Consider the following 20,930-nt stretch of genomic DNA (forward strand, 5'->3'; position numbering starts at 1 on the left):
TTCCCCCTCGCCCTTCCCCCTGGGATAAAGACAAAGGGAAGTAAAAGCATTAGCACCTCAATGTGCTTGAATTTAGTCTATTTGATGTCTAATACATACAGACAGGATGGGATACCATTAAGTATTTTCCTATTACTGGTGGAGGTGGTTCACAGATTTGAATATTCCATGCTGATAGTTTTCGATGCAACACTTATCATCTTTCATTTGTACAGTACTAATTAAACGCATTTGTGTGTGCAGCGTAACTTGTCTAGATGGAAATATGATATTAGAGTTGTTGAGCTTCTGTTTTTAAAGTGATTGAATTCAATTAGTTATGTTCTGTCACTGCTACATAACTCTCTTCTTTTTCATTTTGTCAGAAAACTGGTTTCAAGTTGATGCCAAGGAGCCCATTGCTTTTGTGATTTTAGAAGTTCTTGAAGCAGCTGACATGAAGCCATCAGATTTAAATGGTACCTAGAAAATAATCTTACTGTACTTCTGTCAAATTATTAGATATGCCTAAAAGCTGGGTGGTCTTTTTCAGGATTGGCTGATCCATATGTTAAGGGGCACATTGGCCTTTACAGATTCAGGACTAAGACTAAGAAGAAGACATTGACTCCACAGTGGCGTGAGGAGTTCAAGATTCCAGTCTGTACATGGGAGTCTCCTAACGACATGCTCATTATCGAAGTTCGTGACAAAGACCATTTATATGATGATACATTGGGGTTCGTCCTGTTCTCTTGGCAATTTAAATACTAAGACTCTTTCCTATAGGTGTATGAGTTATCTATAATTTCCCCTCTTTTTCTTTTGACATCAGTATGTTCTCCAATGGAATAATATTCGAAGCCGACATAAGCAGCTTATTTACTTTTTATTTGTTTTTTGTGAACAGAAAATGTTCCATCAATATCTGTGATTTTAGGGATGGCCAGAGGCATGATATGTGGCTGTCTCTTCAGAACATCAAAATGGGGAGATTGCATCTTGCCATAAGTGTTATTGACTGTGCCAAAAAGGTATATGTTTCGCCTGTGCAATTTGTCATGAACACTAAATTGGAATGTTAAGATTTAAGAAGCAAAGATTTCTCACGTATTATCTTCTTTGCACCTGAAAAATGGTTTGCTTTACTCATTATTCTATAATGGATGAATTCACTAAACCGAAATAATGGTGCTGAGGAATAGGTACAGTTTATTCTCATAAATAATGATGGAAAATAAGGAAGTACTAAGTTTTCAGCAATTTTCAGGGTGCGGAGCAGTCATATGATAGCGGAAGTGTGGTCAATGAACAGGAAAGCAAATCTGCTGAGGTGGATAAAACTGAACAAAGCTCCTTAACCACTGAATCAGCTGACAAATCTTCAAAAACTGCAGATAAGTATGAACCTATTAATATTGAAGGGCAGCGGGAGACTGGTATATGGGTACACCAACCAGGGAGTGAAGTAGCACAAGTATGGGAACCAAGAAAGGGAAAGAGCAGGGTTATTGGCGGAGAAGTTCATAGTGAGAATGCTGATTCTAAGGGAAGTCTTAAGTCAACATCAGGCGGCTCCTCTCACTATAATGAATACAGGCTTGATGAAAGTGTTAATGGAAGTAAGCCGGATTCCCCAGGTCGTTTTCACAGGGGTTTACATAAGTTCAGCTCGCTCTTCCGGAGAAGTTCAAGTAAAGAGGATAAGTCGGGCAATCTCGGAGAGCCTGTTTCATCTCCACGTGTGAATCTTAGGGCAGTTAATGCTAAGGATATCGCAGTGAAGATTATAGTGGATGACACCATTTTGCCTTCATCATTAACAACAACAGCTACAGAAGATGGGAAAGAGAACCGTGCAGGAAATGGGAAAAACCCCACAAAGGGGAGAGTGAGAAACAGGACAAAGAAAATCCTTAAAAACGCTGGCAAATCTGTTGGTGGTGGCATAAAGAAAGTGATGTCTGGGAAGTCATCAGGTAAATCTAAAGAGGAAGTAGAATCATCAGAGACAGAAAGACTGGGCTCTGTGGAGTCTGATACTTCTTATGCAGAGTCTCAACGTTCATCAGTTGATTCACCTCCAGTTGTAGCACCTTCAGTTGACAACAGTTCCACAGCCAGTTCCGGTATAGAGAATTCCGACACCACAATAAGAACCAGTGAACTGGTAGATAGTGAAATCATCAAAACTCCAGATGAGGTAGCAGGGGACTCGAACGAAAATCATGCCTTGGGTCAGTCTTCAAGTTTTAAAAAGTCTGAGGTAGACGAATGAGGTAAAGTCTGAATATGTTACAACAGGATGTTTTTTCTCAGTTTCCCCCATTGTACAGTCTCTGAATGTATATGTTGTTATGTCCTGCCTGTAATAGCTTCATGTTGGCTAGATTTAATGTACCATAAGTTGAAAGTATATGATTTGAAGATGTTGAAAATTTGAGAGTTGTTTATGTTCTTAATGTGTTCTTACAGAAAAGAAGCAAAAAGTGTATATTTGATCCAAAAACTCCAATTGAAAAGTGTTAAACCCTTTTTGGGTGTAAAAATTGGTTTTGCAAAACTGAAGTTTTAAAAAATGGCATGGATGAGCATTTTCTCTAACAACAATGACATAGATAAGCCAAATTTTTAATGGAGGATATAAATGAGCCTTTTTAGAAATTCGATGACATAATTGAATCTTTTCCCTTTTTTTGAATGACTCGAGATTTTGTCCATTATTTCAAATTTAATTAAAAAAATTCTTCCCATTTGGATTGAGTCAATTTTTTTTTTCGTGGCGCACAGTATTTTTTTCTCAATCAAGTTGAATAAAATGCACACATAGTGTCAGTTGTGTGAGGCCTTTTTGGGCTGCCATGTGTATATTATGGGCCCATATTGTACTTGTTTCATTTCCTTACTTTTTTCTTTCAATTTTAATCTTTTCTTTTATTTTTTTCTTTCTTACTTGCATTTTCTTTTTTTGCTTGTCAACTCTTAGTGTAATTTTATGTTGATAGAAAAAAACTTTAGAACTCACCCACGGATATATATATATATATATATATATCATTTATTTGATGAAAAATTAAAGTAATATGTCAGATGAAATTAATTAATTTTTAAAATAAATTCGAAGATAGTGAAACTAAAATAAATAAATTGAACTCTCACAAAAAAGTAAAAATTCATATAATCAACCAATTGAGCTACTAAAATTTAATCGGTATTATTTATTACATTTAAATCCATAATTTAATTTTAATTATTTAAATTTTAGTCATTAATTTATTTTTTGAGATTTTCAATTTTAACCACCCAATTTTTAATTATTAAATATGTTTTATTTTTGTTTATTCTATAACCACTTAATGTATTTGAATGCTTTATATTAATAATAATGTATTAATGATATCAAGCACTCAATTATCTTTTCTTTTTTATATTTGTTAAATTCTCTACTTCCGTGGTATGTATTTAATTTTTTGTGTTTCTTGTTCAAGATTTTCTTTTTAAATTTTCTTTATGTTAAGCGTTTTAAAATGTGAAACGAAATTTTTATAAATTCATTTTTTCTCTTGTGTGTTACAAGAATTAATAGAAAAAAAGAGTCAATCAAATGAATTTGTGAAAACATAAAATAATAGTAGTATGAATATATTTTTTTGCACTAAGAAGTAGGACTAAAAAAAAACTATAAAAATATTGATTAAAAAAGGGTGCAAAGATAAAATAGAAAAAGAATTTTGCAAAGGAAAAAAAATGCAGATAAAGAAAATACTAATTTTGAGAAAATGGAAGTGAAAGAGAGAGTGTGTATGACAAGAAGAAAAGGCCCACAAAAACACTTGTCAAAAAGGAAAGGATGCCCTCACACCACTATTATTGGTTGTGCCTCAACCACAATAATTTTTTTCGAATAAAATAGCCACTTCCTCCTTTCAGTTTAGCTCCTCAACAATAATGGCGGCTGCATCTCCATCTCCTTGTTTTTCCAAAAACCTACCTCCATCTTCATCAAAATCTTCCATCCTTCTTCCCAAATCTACCTTTACTTTCCACAATCACCCCAAAAATACCTCACCCCTTCACCTTACCCACACCCAACATCATAGCCGTTTCACTGTCTCAAATGTCATCCTATCAACCACGACCCATAACGACGTTTCTGAACCCGAAATCTTCGTTTCACGTTTCGCCCCTGACGAACCCAGAAAGGGTTGTGATGTTCTTGTGGAGGCACTTGAAAGGGAAGGGGTTAAGGATGTATTTGCATACCCAGGAGGTGCTTCCATGGAGATTCATCAGGCTTTGACACGTTCCAATATTATTCGTAATGTGCTGCCACGTCATGAACAGGGTGGTGTGTTTGCTGCAGAGGGTTACGCACGGGCCACTGGGTTCCCTGGTGTTTGCATTGCTACATCTGGTCCGGGAGCTACGAATCTTGTTAGCGGTCTTGCGGATGCTTTGTTGGATAGTATTCCGATTGTTGCTATTACGGGTCAAGTGCCGAGGAGGATGATTGGTACTGATGCGTTTCAGGAAACTCCTATTGTTGAGGTAACGAGATCCATTACGAAGCATAATTATCTTGTTATGGATGTAGAGGATATTCCTAGGGTTGTTCGTGAAGCGTTTTTTCTAGCGAAATCGGGACGGCCTGGACCGGTTCTGATTGATGTTCCTAAGGATATTCAGCAACAATTGGTGATACCTAATTGGGATCAGCCAATGAGGTTGCCTGGTTACATCTCTAGGTTGCCTAAATTGCCTAATGAGATGCTTTTGGAACAAATTGTTAGGCTGATTTCGGAGTCGAAGAAGCCTGTTTTGTATGTGGGTGGTGGGTGTACACAATCGAGTGAGGAGCTGAGACGATTTGTGGAGCTTACGGGTATTCCTGTGGCGAGTACTTTGATGGGTCTTGGAACTTTTCCATGTGGGGATGAGCTTTCTCTTCAAATGTTGGGTATGCATGGGACTGTGTATGCTAATTATGCGGTGGATAGTAGTGATTTGTTGCTTGCATTTGGGGTGAGGTTTGATGATCGAGTTACTGGTAAATTGGAAGCTTTTGCTAGCCGAGCGAAAATTGTCCACATTGATATTGATTCGGCTGAGATTGGAAAGAACAAGCAACCTCATGTTTCCATTTGTGCAGATATCAAGTTGGCATTACAGGGTTTGAATTCCATATTGGAGGGTAAAGAAGGTAAGCTGAAGTTGGACTTTTCTGCTTGGAGGCAGGAGTTAACGGAGCAGAAGGTGAAGTACCCATTGAATTATAAGACTTTTGGTGAAGCCATCCCTCCACAATATGCTATTCAGGTTCTTGATGAGTTAACTAACGGAAATGCCATTATTAGTACTGGTGTGGGGCAACACCAAATGTGGGCTGCCCAATACTATAAGTACAAAAAGCCACGCCAATGGTTGACATCTGGTGGATTAGGAGCAATGGGATTTGGTTTGCCTGCTGCTATAGGTGCGGCTGTTGGAAGACCGGGTGAGATTGTGGTTGACATTGATGGTGACGGGAGTTTTATCATGAATGTGCAGGAGTTAGCAACAATTAAGGTGGAGAATCTCCCAGTTAAGATTATGTTACTGAATAATCAACACTTGGGAATGGTGGTTCAGTGGGAGGATCGATTCTATAAGGCTAACAGAGCACACACTTACTTGGGTAATCCTGCTAATGAGGAAGAAATCTTCCCTAATATGCTGAAATTTGCAGAGGCTTGTGGCGTACCTGCTGCAAGAGTGTCACACAGGGATGATCTTAGAGCTGCCATTCAAAAGATGTTAGACACTCCTGGGCCATACTTGTTGGATGTGATTGTACCTCATCAGGAGCACGTTCTACCTATGATTCCCAGTGGTGGCGCTTTCAAAGATGTGATTACGGAGGGTGATGGGAGACGTTCCTATTGACTTTGAGAAGCTACATAACTAGTTCGAGGCATTGTATTATCTAAAATAAACTTCTATTAAGCCAAAAGTGTTCTATCTGTCTAGTTTGCCGTTGGTCTTTGGCGTGGCTTTGCTTGTTGTGGCTGTTGTATTACACTCTACTTGGTATTTATGTTTACTTAAAGTTTTGCATCATCTTGCTTTGGTTGACTGTGAAGAAGGATTCAAATTTTTTTTTAATTGGCAGCACTAATTTCATTATCTGGAGCTCTATTTGAAAATGGTTGGCATAAGACGGACTCGAGGATAATAGCTTGTGTAACTAGAATCTATGGAAAAACTTGAATGTGGTGTCACTTGTGATAAATTCAAATGATGATGCTAATGAGTTAATTTGGATTGCTTTGTCAATTGATGTACTTGATTCTCGCTCCTCCTTTTCTCTGTACATACTGAAATGTGAATGATTGGTGTAAAAACATGAAAATATGTTAGTTTGGTCATGGACCATGTGATTTGCTTTCCAGAAAACGTGTCTCTTGATTTGGCGTACATAGTGATGTATGCGCTTCTTCAAAAGAAACAACCAAAGGAAATAATAAAGATATTCATAAGTAGATTAACCATGGAAGTCTTGAAGAAAAATGTCATGAAAGTGAAAAGAACTTTTGGTGGGGGTGCACATTTCCTCCTTTAATAGGTCTTACGTTTCGATTAATAGTGTTCTGTTACAGATGGAGAAGATCATTTACCTCTTTTTCAGCCTCCTTCTCTTGATATCATGTGTTATTTCCATTGGCTTTGAATTAAATATAAAATCCGACATGCCAAAATGGTGGTATCTGCAACCTTTTGACAATACCAGTAATTCAACTGAGTTGTCTGGCCTTCCGCATTTGTTCACTGCACTTATCTTGTATGGTTATTAAATTCCCAGATCCCTCTGTGTCTTCATTGAAGTCCTACATGCATCATTCATAAATCAAGATATCAGTATGTATGATGATAAGACAGGAACTCTTGCTCAAGCTCGTACTTTAAACTTAAATGTGGAGCTGGGGCAGGTTGATAACTTGATGCAATAACCGAATGGACTTCCTGAAATCCCCTATTGCTGGTCTGCAGTATGGAACACGTGCTAGTGATGTAAAACTTGCAGCTGCAAAGCAGTTGGCAGAGACATGGGCCATGGCCGAGTGGTAAGGACTGAGGACTGCAAATCCTCTTTTCCCCAGTTCAAATCCGGACATGGGTGGGCAACATATTGAACCTTCACAGACAACTAATGGTGGAAATGCAGGAGTCCAATTAAGACACAGTCGTCATCTCTAAACACGAAAGAAACCTCAAACCAGCAATAAAGGGGTTCAGCTTTGAGGATAGCTGTTTTATAAAGCGATGTTGGATGGAAGAACCAAATACAAATGTCATTTTGCTTTTATATAGGATACTTGCAATTTGTTATGCTTCTGTTCCTGAGCAAAATGAGGAGACTCGAGGCCTTAATTGTGAATCAGAGTCTCCAGATGAAGTATCATTTCTTGTTGCAGCAAAGAGAATTCGGTTGAGTTTTTCAAAAGAACTCAATCAAGTGTTTTTGCAAGAGACAGGTCTTCCTTTTAAATGGTTTCTGTTTTGTAGACGTTTGGTAAAAGAACGAAAAGAAAAGAGTTTTTTTTACTGTGAAGAACTTTTATCTTGTAGAGTTTTAAACAACACATAAGATTATGTGGGAAACAATGAACCCAAACACTTGATAAATAACAATTCCTGTATTGCTAATACCCGCATTACTAATCCATGTGTTCATCAATCTTTCTACCAAACGACCCCTTATTTCATACCGGTGTGTTGTTTCCTTTTCCAATAAAACAGAGTTGGCTTCTTGCATTGTAGGCAGGTAACACCCTTCTTCTTCTTTTCTCTAAAAGTCAGTCCTAGTAAATTTTATTATGCAACAAAAGTGTTACATATTAATGGCAAATATTGAACTGCTCTTTTTTCTAACAAAAGAATTTCATATGTATATTCACTATGGAGAATTCAAATGAAAATCTACTTAATAGATGCAATTAATCCTTATTTGTATATAACGTGATTTTTTTTTCATAATATAATTTTTCTCCATTCACGTGGGAAATTATTGAGTTTTTTTAAAAGTTAAGCATTAAAAGATGTATCATGAGAATTGAGAAATGGATGGAAATAAAATTGAGGAAAAAATGAAATTTGAAGAAAGTTCATGACTATGTGCACCCATAAACAAAAAAATGTAGCACAAGATAATTAACTTTATATTGATATTTTTGAATCAGCGAGTTGATGTATACTTAGGTAATATAAGTCACATGATTTATCTTTTTAACTGTTTTTGGTTTTCTTCGTTGTGCTCTTTCCAATTATGAACCCCGTTTGATTTCATGAGTTCGTAGAGAACTGATCTTACAAGTTACACTAATTTTCCTTGAGGTAGCATACACTTCACCCTCCAATAGGTGATTTTTAAACGTGTAACCACTAACCAATACATATACTATTTGATCATGTCATGTCAAACTCAAAAACCATTAAAAAGGGGTGAAAATTATTTACACCTCCGAACTTTACTTTAAAAGTCGAACTCTCCTTCAGCTTTAAGAAATAATCATTCTCCCCCTTTTTATCTTAATTGACTTTCTTAAATGTCTACTCTATCCTTACATTGTCAATTTTTTTTTGTATATTTTTTAAATTGAACTTTGACCGAAATTGTTGTAACAATCCTAAACTTTGGGCAGGACCTATTACCCCCTGCACTATTTAATGGTGTATTTTAAAGATATATATGTGCCCACGTGCCCAAGTTACTATTTAAAATGATGCAATTTTTTTTTATATATATATATATAGTGTAGGAGCATCAAAATGACGCGATTCTTATTCCATTGAAAGCATAACTCACATAAATACACCATATGTAAAAATCATGGACATAAGATCTCCAGATTAGTACATATATATTTTCAGATTCTGCGTTGCTCAATTCTTCAGTTTTACAAGCATGTGACAGAAAATTCATAACTTGATATATGAGTGATGTAACTATGAGATTCTTTTTTCGTTGCGAAGAGAACAAGAAAAACACTAGGTGTGATAATCATAACGAAATTCACTCCGAATTGATGAAAATAACAGCTTAGCACCCTTGCCAAAAAAAAACAAATTTATCTCTTAATTTTGGAGTGTTCAAATCATGACCTTCCGCAATGACTTTCATTTCGAATTGATGAAAAAAATATTCAAGTTGACAACACGCTTGAATGTTGATTCCTCAGCTTTGTGCACCCTTGCCAAGAAAACAAATTTGTCTCTTGAGCTTGGAGTGTTCAATCATGACCTTTGTGAGTACATCATTTCAATATAAATAAGTAGAGCTTTGATTCTAAGGGTATTTCAGTTTGACATTATGGGTAAAAATGCCCCTAAATTTGAGTTACTCTTTGAAGCATTAATGAATTCCACAAAATCATCCAACAACTCAAGCTGAATGCAAGTCGCTTTATCTAAAATGAAACTCAACAACCTATCGTATATCAAAATTCCTTTTGAATTGATCAGATTAATATCTGAAGTTGATTTACAAATTTGGTATGTTCGATACGCAGCCTTGAACAATCATAGTAAAAAATCATAACTCGATGTAGGAGTTTCTGAACCACAAGTTTCTTCTTTTGTTGCGGAGAGGATTTCAAGAACTACAACATACGCTGAAAATTCGGATCAATTTTTTATGGATTTGTACAGATACACCTTTAAAGTCTGCTCAGATTAATTCCAAAATTTGATTGTCTAAGCTAAAGAAGAAACACTGCAATCAGGATGAAAGTTTCTTTAGCATTTTACTCAAAATATTTTCTTCTTTAGTCTTTTTTCTTTTAATATCTATTTTTCTCTTTCTAAAGTAAACTCATTCTGCATAACACGCAAAAATATTGTTGTTGATAATGCACTAGATAGTTTCATAATCACAATTCTTAGATGCTGACCTTCCTGTAAATATGTGTTCTCTCATGCCAAGTATTGTGGGAGGACGCCGACCACTGTGTTTCAGGAACTCTTGCAAGATATTTCGTATTTTCAAAGCTTCTTCTAAATAATTATCCTGTAAAAACAAGCTATTAGAACATATATATATGAGATTATTCTTTTTCAAAATCCTAAGGCTGATGAATACCTGGTTCATGTCAATTGTTTGGAGAGCTTCACCGCGTGTGAAAATTATGGAATGATTTTGATTTTCAGGTTTTCCTTCTCCAATATTTGGTGGACCTGGAAGCTTTACACGGTATACTTCCTACAACAGTTGAAAAAGATTTGTAAAGAGTACGCATAGACCAAATATTTAGAATTAGAAGACATTGTTCATTTTGATACATAACACGAAACAAATAGATAGATCTTCCTTACTGCATTTTCTTGAGAAGTCATGTGCATATTGACAGTGAAGTGTCCAAAAATATTAAGCAAAAGACAGTTTTCAACTGCTTGGAGGATTCATTTTTAATACCTGATCAAAACCGTTAACAGCTTTAACTAGAATAGATGAGTAAACTTTTCGTGGCTTGTCTGCTGTAATTTCTTCTTTCTCCTCAACATAAGCAACGCGTAAAGAAGGGTACCTTTAAGCAAAACATCGATAAATTAACATAGTTAAATTTCAGAAAAGAGTGTACAAGTACAAAAGTACCCTGAATGAAAGTTTCACTTGGAAAAAGTACCTTTTCATCAAATTGAGTATGTCTTGAGCCTGAGGGTCACCAGTAGTCTTCTGTAATCCATATATTTGACAAGACACAACATGTATAAATTTCATGTCTGCCATGGCTTCAAGTTGAGCTGATAATGTATCATTTTTCCTCTCAATTGCATCATAACCTTGGAGGATATCTGGTGCAAGACAGAAACATGCAGATGATGTTCACTTGAGTCGAATATTGGTGTAGGGAGAGAGTCAAAATATCTGAATATGACAAACCTTCATCCTCAGCCATGTCAAGAAAAGCTTGCAACTTCAGTGCTTTTCTGTAGTACATCATTCCTCGGACTATTTGGTTAACGAAAGAAAACATATAAAGAACATTTCTAGTAAGGATAAAGTTCAAAATTTCAGCTTATATCGAAATAACTTTTAGAGGAAAGATAAATCCACCAGTTCTGCTTAGAGTTTGCCCTCGGAAAGAAGCCCAATTTCTCTCCTCTTCTTCAATTTCATCACTAGATTCATCTATTCCTTCCTTTTCCATGCGCTCCAAAAAGTTTTCCCATTCATCTGAGGACGTATAATTAATATGAATATTTAGTTAATCAAAACTTATGAGATGGAAGAAGCTCTCTTTCACTCTCTTAAGTCATAGAGAAGTTTCGTCGTGGCAACCTGGAAATATCTTTTTCATATAGAAAAGGATAGAGACTCCAGCTTGTTTTCTTGAATTGAGCTCCTTCTTTGAAAATTTGACTTCCTCCATGAAATGTGGAGTTAGAACACTGTATAGTAAACATGTCCCTGTAAGTAAGTTTACTTGTTGAAACCTCAGTATGTAGTTAATTCCACATACGAGTAGGAATTTTATGCGAAGTGACAAAAATATCAAGTAAATGTGATGAAATCTGACCTGAATGATAACATGTTCCGCACCTTTGGAGCATTTGGCATGTTCATAGACAGAGAAGTGGCAAAAAAGCAAATCCTCCTACGAGCCTCCAAGTTGGTCGGTATATCCAGTGCTTTATCTTTGACAGTAAGCAGTAAACGAAATCGCTTGATCTACAATTGAAACTAAATCAGTCTCCATACATACAATAGGTTTGTGTAGCTACACATATGTTTTCAGGTATGCCTATAAGTACACTACAAGTAAAGGAAACCATAAGTAGTAAAGTATTTTGAACACCTTTTCCAATAAGGAATCACTATCTGGCAATGGAAAATGGATTGAATCCTTAGATGCAAACAGTGGTGCTTCAATCGAGACGAAATATTCAACAACCTCTTCCCCACTATGCAGGTGAACATTAAGTGACTCCAACGTTCTGCAACCACGAAGGATGGTTGGTTAGACACAACATAAATGTAAGTATTATTATGACTTGAAATTCTTTAGGCATCTAACCTTGACCCATTTAACATCATATCGGTTGTTACAAGCTCAAAGATATCTTGAATTGCCAATACAACTTTGTTATGAAGGCTTTCGTTTCCCTCGACCTTGATAAACCAATGTGTCAATACGGAAAGCATGAGTAAATGAAGAAATTGGTTATAGGAAGAGAGTAAAAGGTTGATGCTTGTGTGCAAATTTACCAGAAGTTGAAGTAAAGTAATACACTTAGCGCATAGAACCGGCAGTTGGCTCATCTTCAAGTCCTTGAGAAGTGTTGATTTTTGAATGCTTTCATCAATTTCATCTAATATACCAGAAATAACCCTGAAAGGTAGACAATCATGTCATGAATGGGAGTCTAAAATTGAAAAAAAATGAAAATGCAGAAAGCACTTTCACTAGTATTGATTTCAGTACTCCCTCCGTTTCAATTCGTTTGTCTGATTTTGACTTGACACGGAGTTTAAGAAAGTAAGGGAGTATTAAATTGCATTTGAAATAATAGTCTAAAAAATTACCTTCTCTCAAGGTCACCAACAACAAGAATTTCGAGTATGTATTTCAGCGATTCATAACACTCTATCACAACCATAAACATGTATGTATCCTTCTTGATTGTTCTTAAAAGCGTTTCATCCTTTCCCTCAAAGTCTCGTGCAATAGATAATGCATTTGCAAGCTACCAGCAGATCAACGATAAGTCAAACAGTAACAATGCTAATATCAAACTAGATAAAGCTTCAAGATCAACATGGTACCTTATCTGCTAAAAGAAAAATGGGCCAATAAACTCGACCAGAGAGTAATTCTGGTGATACAGGTATTTTCATCAAATCCATCTCCCTGTTGTCAGTTATTACACAAAAGTCTTAGCTTTTTTATAAAGAACAGCATGCCCAAATAAGCTAGACAGAAATAATTCACCTGTCACTTATCACGTCCTCCTCTCGGAAGCTACTGATGATCTGGTTCCACACAAGAGCAAACTTCACAACATTGCTCTTTTCCCTTTCTGATAAGTGAAAGTTCTGCCAAACGGAACACCAGAGGGATGAGACAGAATTATAAAGAAGTTAGTAAGTGAACTTTAATAATTTCAATGGTAAAAACCTTTTGGAATTGGAATGTCAAAGGGATGAGCCAATTCATTAAGGTGTTTCGAGAATCTTTTGCTTCGGGTGGGACAAGACGATCACTGAAAGCTTCAGGTAATGAGTAAAATCTACTTCTCAGCATTCCCAATGTCCGAATCTGTGGTAAATAAAAGAGTTGAGAGTATCCATATAATGGCTTAAAATTTAACTAAAAACAACTCACCTCACCAAGATGCTGGAGGATTCCATACACTCCACCAAAGACTGCACAGTAGACAGAATACCAGATTTGTGCATCCATGAAATATACCTGAAACAACAAGATTCAGCACGGAAGATTGTTATGTTTAAAAGAAAATACAAAGCTTCAGAAACAGAAGATGAAATCATAATATAACTTACAAGTACAATTGGAGCCCATATAGCAGCTAGTGCTCCAGCATTGCTCTTGACTAAATTGGAAAAAAATCATTCAGAGGATTTACATATATATCTACACTCTTCAGCTACTTAAGAAGATAAAAAGGTTTAGACAATTACCTTTAGGGAAAAGCTCGTGCCAGTCGTAATTTTTTACTCCGATTGCCATGATCTGTCTTGTAGGTGATATAAGTGGTTTTATCTGGACATTTCATGATAAGTCAACTAGTAGCTTGTGGGCACAGATGGATGTGTCAACGATCAAATTAGTAATACTAACTTGTAAACCAATAAGAAGCCTTAGAACTACTCACCTCAAATGTGTAGCTAAATATAAGTTTGCTTATTAACAAGAACAGCCAGAAAATGGTATACCTAAAACCAGAAATAAGGCTTAATGAGAAACTCATCAAGAGATTACTTCAAATAAAAAAATAGGCTCAGAGTAGGGATAGTAAGAAATACTTCAGAAGGGAGAGTTGGCTTTCTTGCATTCCTCGCCCAACATATAGCTTAGGCTGCATTACGAAAACCAAGAAAAGTGAAAATTTGACCAATGTATAACAGAACAAGTTTCTTTTGGACCGTCTTTCTCCAACACAGTTGTGCATGCTAGGATCAGGACACTGAAAGTTTACCTGAGTCCACCAGGATAAGAACATGCATATCCGGTAATTGGAGGTCTCGATATATTTTCCAACCACAGGCACAAAAAATAGAACCATGTCAACTGCATTGGTCATCAAGTAGAACGCAACTGCAACCATATAGGAAGAATAGCACCATTCTCCAAGCCAACTCCCACTTTGTGTTGAATAACAAGTATATTTTTTACGAGAACTAGCATAATATACGGGAAGAATGATGGTCCACATCATAGCAACAACCACCCTCAGCACATGTTTCAGAGTTTGATTAGGGTCTATTGTACATCGAGCTTTCCATGTAAAGATGATATCAAGAATAACTGCAAGAATGAGAATCTCGTCATACGTTTTGTCTTAAGTTATGATACGTAAGTAGATAATAAAAGATGAAAAAGGTGGACAATAAAATAACAAGAGACTTAGTAGGCATACCATTTACAAGTTTAAGAACTGCTGAAGTGATGAAGATACTCATAACATCCTCGAGTACTGTTGCATCAAAGACTTGTAGAGGAGACTCCAAATCGTGAGAAGCCATTATTATCATTGCCTAAAAGAAAACAGTCAAGAAATTAAGATAAAGAAAATGGAGCTTAGAAACCTAGTAAGAATGTATACTTAAGCTGTTGTTAATATCTTATCTTACACAAACAGACCTGAAGTGATAGGATAAAAAAGCTCCACATCCTGTCAAAGCATCTGAAAATCTGCCAAAATGAGCGGATTTCTACAAAATTTGTCTTCCCCAGCCACTTTGGTTCACGCACTTCATCCACTAGGATCTGAAGATCACAGAATGAAACTGTAATTTTAGAATTTTACTAGAAGGGCAGCCCAGTGTATGAAGCATCCTGTGTTAGCAAGGTTTGGGGAAGGGCCACACCCCAAGGGGTGTGATGTAGACAGCCTAGCTAACCTAATGCAAGCATTAGTGGCTACTCCCATGGTTTGCACCCGTGACCTATAGGTCCATGAAGACAACTTTACCGTTGTTCCGAGGCTCCCTTCAATTTTGGAATTTACTATCTTAAACATAAGGAAAAAAGAACTGATATTGAATATGCTTAGTCCTGGTGTTGCAAATTGTAAAGACAGACATGCATGTACGAGAGAAGAAAATTACTTATGTTGCCACATCAAAAGCCACCTTAGAGCATGTATTAACTCACATTTCCTTTTTGATCATTTCAATTGTAATTACAATACAATTAATAACCATTTCAGTTGATAAAATCATAAAATACACGAGTCGTTTGAACCAATACAGAGAACCTTTCAAGCCAATATGTGAACATGCTACACATAAGAAACAGGAATGCAATACGTTGATAGACAGAAGGCTACATCATTTAAAGAGAAAAGCCATGTATCCCTTCCAAAAGACCTTATGTAGACAGCGTGCGATAAAAAGGTTTTGAGCCCATTTTTTCTTTATTTTACAGAAAAGGAAAAGCGGTTAACGAAACAAATACGTGAGATAAAAAGCAAATTTGCATTATCAATGAAAGGTCAGGATGCTTTCTTGTGTCTATGTACACTATTTACTTTAATTTGAAATGTCAACAGGGTAACTTACCCCCATTTCTTCATCTTCATTTGCATCCTTGTTTTCTTGAAGGTCAGAAGCAGAAGCCTTTTCTTTTTTAACTTTGACATTATTTGGAGTTTCTATACAAAAGAAATCATGGTCCAGACGCATGGGCCAACCTATTTGAAAACAATCTGGAGACCTGAAACAGAGAAGCAACCAGCGGATCACAACAAATTCCTGACATATTTAAGGAGTCTCTCAACTGAAATATAAGATTGGCATTGAGAGAAAGTTATCTCTACCAAAAGAATTCATTCAGATCATCATAGTTCCTCCATGTCGAATGATCAGCTGTTCCTTTTCCGTTTTTCATAGCTTCCTTGAGTGTTTCAGGGACAAGGTTAGAAACTGAAATTATGGAGATCAGAGGTAAATGCATGTACAAACTATGAAGTACCTTATATATGACATCATACACCGGAAACACTACATTGTTGAGAAAAGATTCTGAATCTCCTTGGTAAGCTGGTATGACCTTTTCTCCGGTTGTCATGCTTATAGCACCAGTTAGCATGCTATGCAGCTCATATGCCATCTGCAAGAGAGAATATGTTTTTTTCATCATATTTGCATTGTATCATAAAATAGAGGTGTTAGAGTGGGTTAGAGTCCCACATCGGTTGAGGAATGGACTTGTGGTTTGATTATGTAGACGTTGGGCAATCCTCCCCTCATGAGCTAGCTTTTGGGGTTGACTTAAGACTCAAGTGTCATATCTTTACATGGTATATAAGAACCAGGTTCATCCCTATTTGGGCTCCCAGTCGAGTGGGTTAGAATCCTTCATCGGTTGGGGGAATGGACTAATGGTTTGCTTATATGGACTTGGGCAATCTCCCCCTCATAAGCTAGCTTTTCGGATTGAGTTAGGCCCAAGTGTCATATATTTTCAATAGGCAAAGAAAGAGAATATTTATTGGATCTCAATCTCCAAAACTTATGCAAGTATTTGAACGCAGTCACCTTTATAGAAATGGTATAAAATGTCAGCTTACATGGTGAAACATGTAACACAAGCATTCTGGCATAAACCTTAAATTTGCAGCCTCTCCCCATATCAGAAGATAAAGAGCTATATACAGAAGTTTGTACTGCTGAGCCTCCTGTTTCAGATATGGCACCCTGAAGAGCCATGAGATAACGAAAAATATGTTAGAGAGCGATAAGAAGTAAGAAGAGAAATAACTTCAGAAAGCAGAAGGAATTCAAAGTGTATCGTCATGTCACAGATTATCTTACCTAATATTGCTCTTTCGTCCCAAAAATTTGCACCAATCTGTATAATTTTTAAAAAACTTCTTCATCAGCTCATCAACAGCAACATCCCCTAGCTAATACCCGGAAAGTAAGCGTAACAAAGTCTATTAAAATGAAAATTGAAATGACACCTTAACTAGAAAGAGCCAGGTAACACTAGGACAGCACCTTGGGTACTAATACTTGCTTCTGAGTCTGCCGAACATGTGTGTTAGCAAGTAATAAAATTAAATGCTCTCTCTGGTTGGCCACATTCCCTTTCTGGCAAGAGAAAAGTGATATTAACTATTGATGTGATAGATAGGAGGATAAAATGCTTGAATTAGAGTTGTGAAGTCCATAAGAAATGATGAGATTTCCAGCTTTTATAATGTTGACACAACCAAAAATGGATAAAGAAAGAAACGGTAGTGGAACGGAGAATATTTGAACTGAGAATGCTAGAAAAGTTAGTACTTGAAATCCAAAGCAAAACTGAAGCCACTTGAACAAATCCAGGTTGGTTTCTTGTTTTCGACAATCTTCCAGGAAAGGCAAACCACGAACATCCCGAACTGCAGCAACCGCAATTTTAACCTGTGGAACATTAAGCTCATTACATATGAGCTGCCATATGGAAGGAAAGAAAACAAAATTGGCCAATAAATAGGCTTTTTTCACCTAAATGGGAAAAAAGAGGAAGTAACTGCCACAGTCAAAACTATTTAGCCAGCCAAACACATATAATTATCTATACATACCTCAGGGAGTTGCATGATCGCGTGATGAATTCCTCCTTGATCAAGTGGAAGAATGTTATATGACACAAAGAGTTCAGATTTGGCATCGCTACTCTCACTCCCAGCCTAATAAGAAGATACATGGAAGGTTCTATTAGCAAGTAAACCAAAGATTGAGCTAATCAAAGTACTAAGAGAAGGAAATCGCGTAAACAAAACCTGAACACCTGCTGCTCTGGAAACTGTATCCAATACTTCAAACAATACTGAAGCAACGACACGTGCCTTAGTCAGCCTTTCTCTGTGCAAGTAAGAGAACAGAACATGAATATTACTGAAATAAGTACTGATGATTTTAAGGACATCAGCACTCTTGTACCAAAGATAATTCTTAACCGAGTAGAATTATTACCTATTTTCAAGATTACTCTCCCCACCATGTTTGATTATGAAGTCTTTATACTCGCGATAAGCACGTCTAAGTTCACGTAAATCAGTCCTTTCCTTCCTTTTCCTGAGAGTAACTTCTTCATCCTATAATTCATAAATCAGACGTGGCAATTCAATAGCATGAATCTAGACAGTACCACGAAACTATTACAAATACTATTAACTCAGTTTAAACTGTGTAATGGTATGTCTCGGGATGAAATTGTTAGTCGACCACGAAAAATTGAAGCAAAATTTGATATTGACATTTACAATCAGATTGAGTAACTGACTAATTATCCTTTTTTCTGCAGAATAAGAGTATACCTGTTCAAGTCGTTGAAGAAGGGCAGTTTTAAACTGTCGTACTCCTCGGCCATTCGAATTCCTATCCAAGTTATGTGCTACTTCGAATGCATGAAACCGACCTGATTAAGAAAACTGGATTAACCACTTATCACCAAAAAGAAAATAAGAATTATCACATTAAGAAGAAGAATGAGAAACCCAAATTATGATTAATAGTGCTCAATTCTCAAGAAACGTCTAATAAACAGATTAACTTAGTAAACTATACCTTATAGTTACTATTTTTCTTAATGTGTGTGAAATGAGATAAAGCACACTTATTTTGGGTCAGAGGGAGTACTATCTAAGAGAAATGTAATAATAAAACTACCTCTTCGAATTCAAAGAATTATACTCATAATCTTTTTCACAGACAAGAATGACACTCTGCCACTTTCACTACAACAGCTAAAACAAGTCATCACACAAGAAAATTTTAGATGAAGTCTTACAAAGATAAGCCACACGAGGCTCCTCTGACTCGATAAGATTAGCTACGCGAAGAAATCTTTGAATCTCCGAAATCAAAGTCACTGGCAACTTCTCACTGTCAAAGGGCTCAGGCACATGATCACGCCCGTAAGTGATTGATCTAGTATAGGGCCTTTCATTGCTTGTGGTATAAGCTCTTCTGCTGGTACTAGCAGTACTTTCTTGAATTGGTTCTGCAAGAACAATTTCTGCCATTTTTTGGGAATGAAGAGGAACAAGTATGCATGAGATTGAGAGTATAAAAATAGGATCTTGACTGTATATACATGTTTTTTTTTGGTTTGGTGTCAGTGTGAATTTGCTTTTTGGTTGCTTTTGGGATGTAATCTTTTTCACTTTTGCTTTTGATATTTGTGTTTTCTGAATGGGAGAGGGAACTTTTTCACTGTGGAAATCAAAAAAGAATGTTAAATGAACTTCTAAGCAGGTATTTTTAATGTTAAAATAATACTATAAAGAATGGGACCAACATATAAAAGCCATTGTTCACTTGGTTAAGGAATGACATTACATAAAGAAACCATTCAGAATAAGGCGGAATACATGGACAAGCCCTTAAACTTGTCAATAAATTTTATTTAGATACTCGAACTAGGGTCTACCCTGATTGAGTACCTGAACACAGGATAAGGTATTCCTATTAGACACTTCCAACTCAAAATTTTGAAAAAACATTTACAAGTAGTAAAACTTAAAGTTTGTTCCAATTGAGGGTGATGTGAAAATAAATTTTATGTGGTTAACTTATCTACGTCATAGATATTTGAGAACACGCGCAAAAAAATCATGTGTTCAAGTGTCTTAGCCTTAAAATAAACTCACCTTTGGTTAGTTCTTTTTTTTTTCTCCTTTTTAAATTTTTCTCAATATCAAGTCAACTTTTAGGCAAATTTAGTAGAGAGTTGAAAATACAAAGAGAAGAGACGTCATAACTCATCCCTTAGTAGTGGACTTGTATAGAATGCTGCTGGGGCTCTGCTTTAACTGCTACTGCAAGAATATGAAACAAAAAGGAAACACAGTTTTGTCCTACCATTGCTCAAGGTTGTACGCGAAGTGATTGTAATACCATATGTAACAGCCCAGCCCGTTAATGATGATGTCCGCTTTAAGTCTAGTCCCGCACGACTTTAAAATGTGTGTCACTGTCTAAGGCTTGTTTCATCCCTCCCTATTTTATAGATGTAGGAGTGGCACACCTTACCGATGTAATCTAGTAGTCAATGAAGTAAACGACTACCAAAGTATTAGGTAATTCTTATCATCTATCTAAATATTTGGTAGACAAAGTTATACAACAGTAATCCAGTATAATCTTCGTAAGTAGGGTCTGCGGAGGGTGATGCGTAGGTAGCTTTACTCCTACCTTCATAAGTTAGACAGACTGTTTTCGATAGATCCTCAGCTCAAGTAATCATATTAAAGTTATCTCGTATCTATGTTATAGGATAATAGATACCCAGTAAAATAGGTGAGATGCATGTAAGTTGATCTAGACACCACAATGATAATCCTTTCTAATGGTTTTCTTGATTTTTTATAATGATAAAGAGTGGTTACCTACTTTACAAAATGAAGTCTTAGCAAAGCTACTTTAATTGCAAAGTAGAAGAAGCCATATATCAGATTTATGGGTTACAACTTGTCAGCCAGGCAAGATTCAACAAAGTAAAACAAATAGGAAAGCTATGTGCTTAAGCAATAAACACTTATCAAGACTTGAAGCAATTAACTGAAAGTTAATAAAAGAGAATACTTTATTTGAGTGGAAAAAGCTTCACCTACCTTTTTCTTTAATATTCACAACCAAATAATTGACACAAAAAATGCTCTTACAATGTTGAGTCATGGGGACCTGTGGGGGTATTCAGCTTTATTAACCTTTAAAAAAGACCATGAGACTATTTACACAA

The 20,930-nt window shown here is 36.2% G+C and overlaps 3 protein-coding genes across 4 annotated transcripts in view; 2 read left to right on the top strand and 1 right to left on the bottom strand.

Annotated features, from left to right (window-relative positions):
* LOC102595439 (C2 domain-containing protein At1g53590) overlaps positions 1-2,441 on the top strand; it is an 8,058-nt gene extending 5,617 nt beyond the window's left edge. The window contains exons 9-12 of the mRNA XM_006348294.2: positions 366-458; positions 533-719; positions 890-1,013; positions 1,250-2,441. Coding sequence (XP_006348356.1) covers positions 366-458; positions 533-719; positions 890-1,013; positions 1,250-2,257 — 1,412 coding nt within the window. The 3' untranslated portion in view covers positions 2,258-2,441. The remainder of the gene's footprint in view (positions 1-365; positions 459-532; positions 720-889; positions 1,014-1,249) is intronic.
* Positions 2,442-3,880: 1,439 nt separating this feature from the next.
* LOC102595762 (acetolactate synthase 2, chloroplastic-like) lies at positions 3,881-6,090 on the top strand. The gene has a single exon (XM_006348295.2). It carries the CDS (start codon positions 3,928-3,930, stop codon positions 5,899-5,901), a length of 1,974 nt encoding a protein of 657 aa, XP_006348357.1. The 5' UTR covers positions 3,881-3,927; the 3' UTR covers positions 5,902-6,090.
* Positions 6,091-9,708: 3,618 nt separating this feature from the next.
* On the bottom strand, positions 9,709-19,406 carry LOC102596099 (putative callose synthase 8). Of its 2 annotated transcripts, XM_006348296.2 has the most exons (36): positions 18,978-19,404; positions 18,505-18,605; positions 18,161-18,282; positions 17,968-18,049; positions 17,770-17,874; positions 17,486-17,605; positions 17,198-17,290; positions 17,012-17,103; positions 16,768-16,894; positions 16,170-16,307; positions 16,015-16,091; positions 15,758-15,911; positions 14,838-14,963; positions 14,614-14,731; positions 14,173-14,501; positions 14,000-14,052; positions 13,849-13,909; positions 13,655-13,736; positions 13,517-13,566; positions 13,338-13,424; positions 13,131-13,271; positions 12,945-13,048; positions 12,779-12,863; positions 12,539-12,699; positions 12,221-12,344; positions 12,030-12,124; positions 11,811-11,949; positions 11,532-11,683; positions 11,294-11,403; positions 11,069-11,188; positions 10,895-10,963; positions 10,638-10,806; positions 10,427-10,538; positions 10,094-10,213; positions 9,906-10,021; positions 9,709-9,727 (listed from the first exon to the last, which is right to left on the bottom strand). In XM_006348296.2, exons 1-36 carry the CDS (start codon positions 19,210-19,212, stop codon positions 9,709-9,711), a joined length of 4,188 nt encoding a protein of 1,395 aa, XP_006348358.1. In that variant the 5' UTR covers positions 19,213-19,404. The 2 variants fall into 2 exon arrangements, with proteins under 2 accessions (XP_006348358.1, XP_015164660.1); XM_015309174.1 differs by lacking the exons at positions 9,709-9,727; positions 9,906-10,021; positions 10,094-10,213; ... (1 more) ...; positions 10,638-10,806; positions 10,895-10,963 and having other exon boundaries at positions 11,099-11,188; positions 11,294-11,422; positions 18,978-19,406.
* Between the last annotated feature and the right edge of the window lie 1,524 nt (positions 19,407-20,930).

Source organism: Solanum tuberosum, unplaced genomic scaffold (genome assembly GCF_000226075.1).
Source record: "Solanum tuberosum cultivar DM 1-3 516 R44 unplaced genomic scaffold, SolTub_3.0 scf00096, whole genome shotgun sequence".
Classification (NCBI taxonomy): domain Eukaryota; kingdom Viridiplantae; phylum Streptophyta; class Magnoliopsida; order Solanales; family Solanaceae; genus Solanum; species Solanum tuberosum.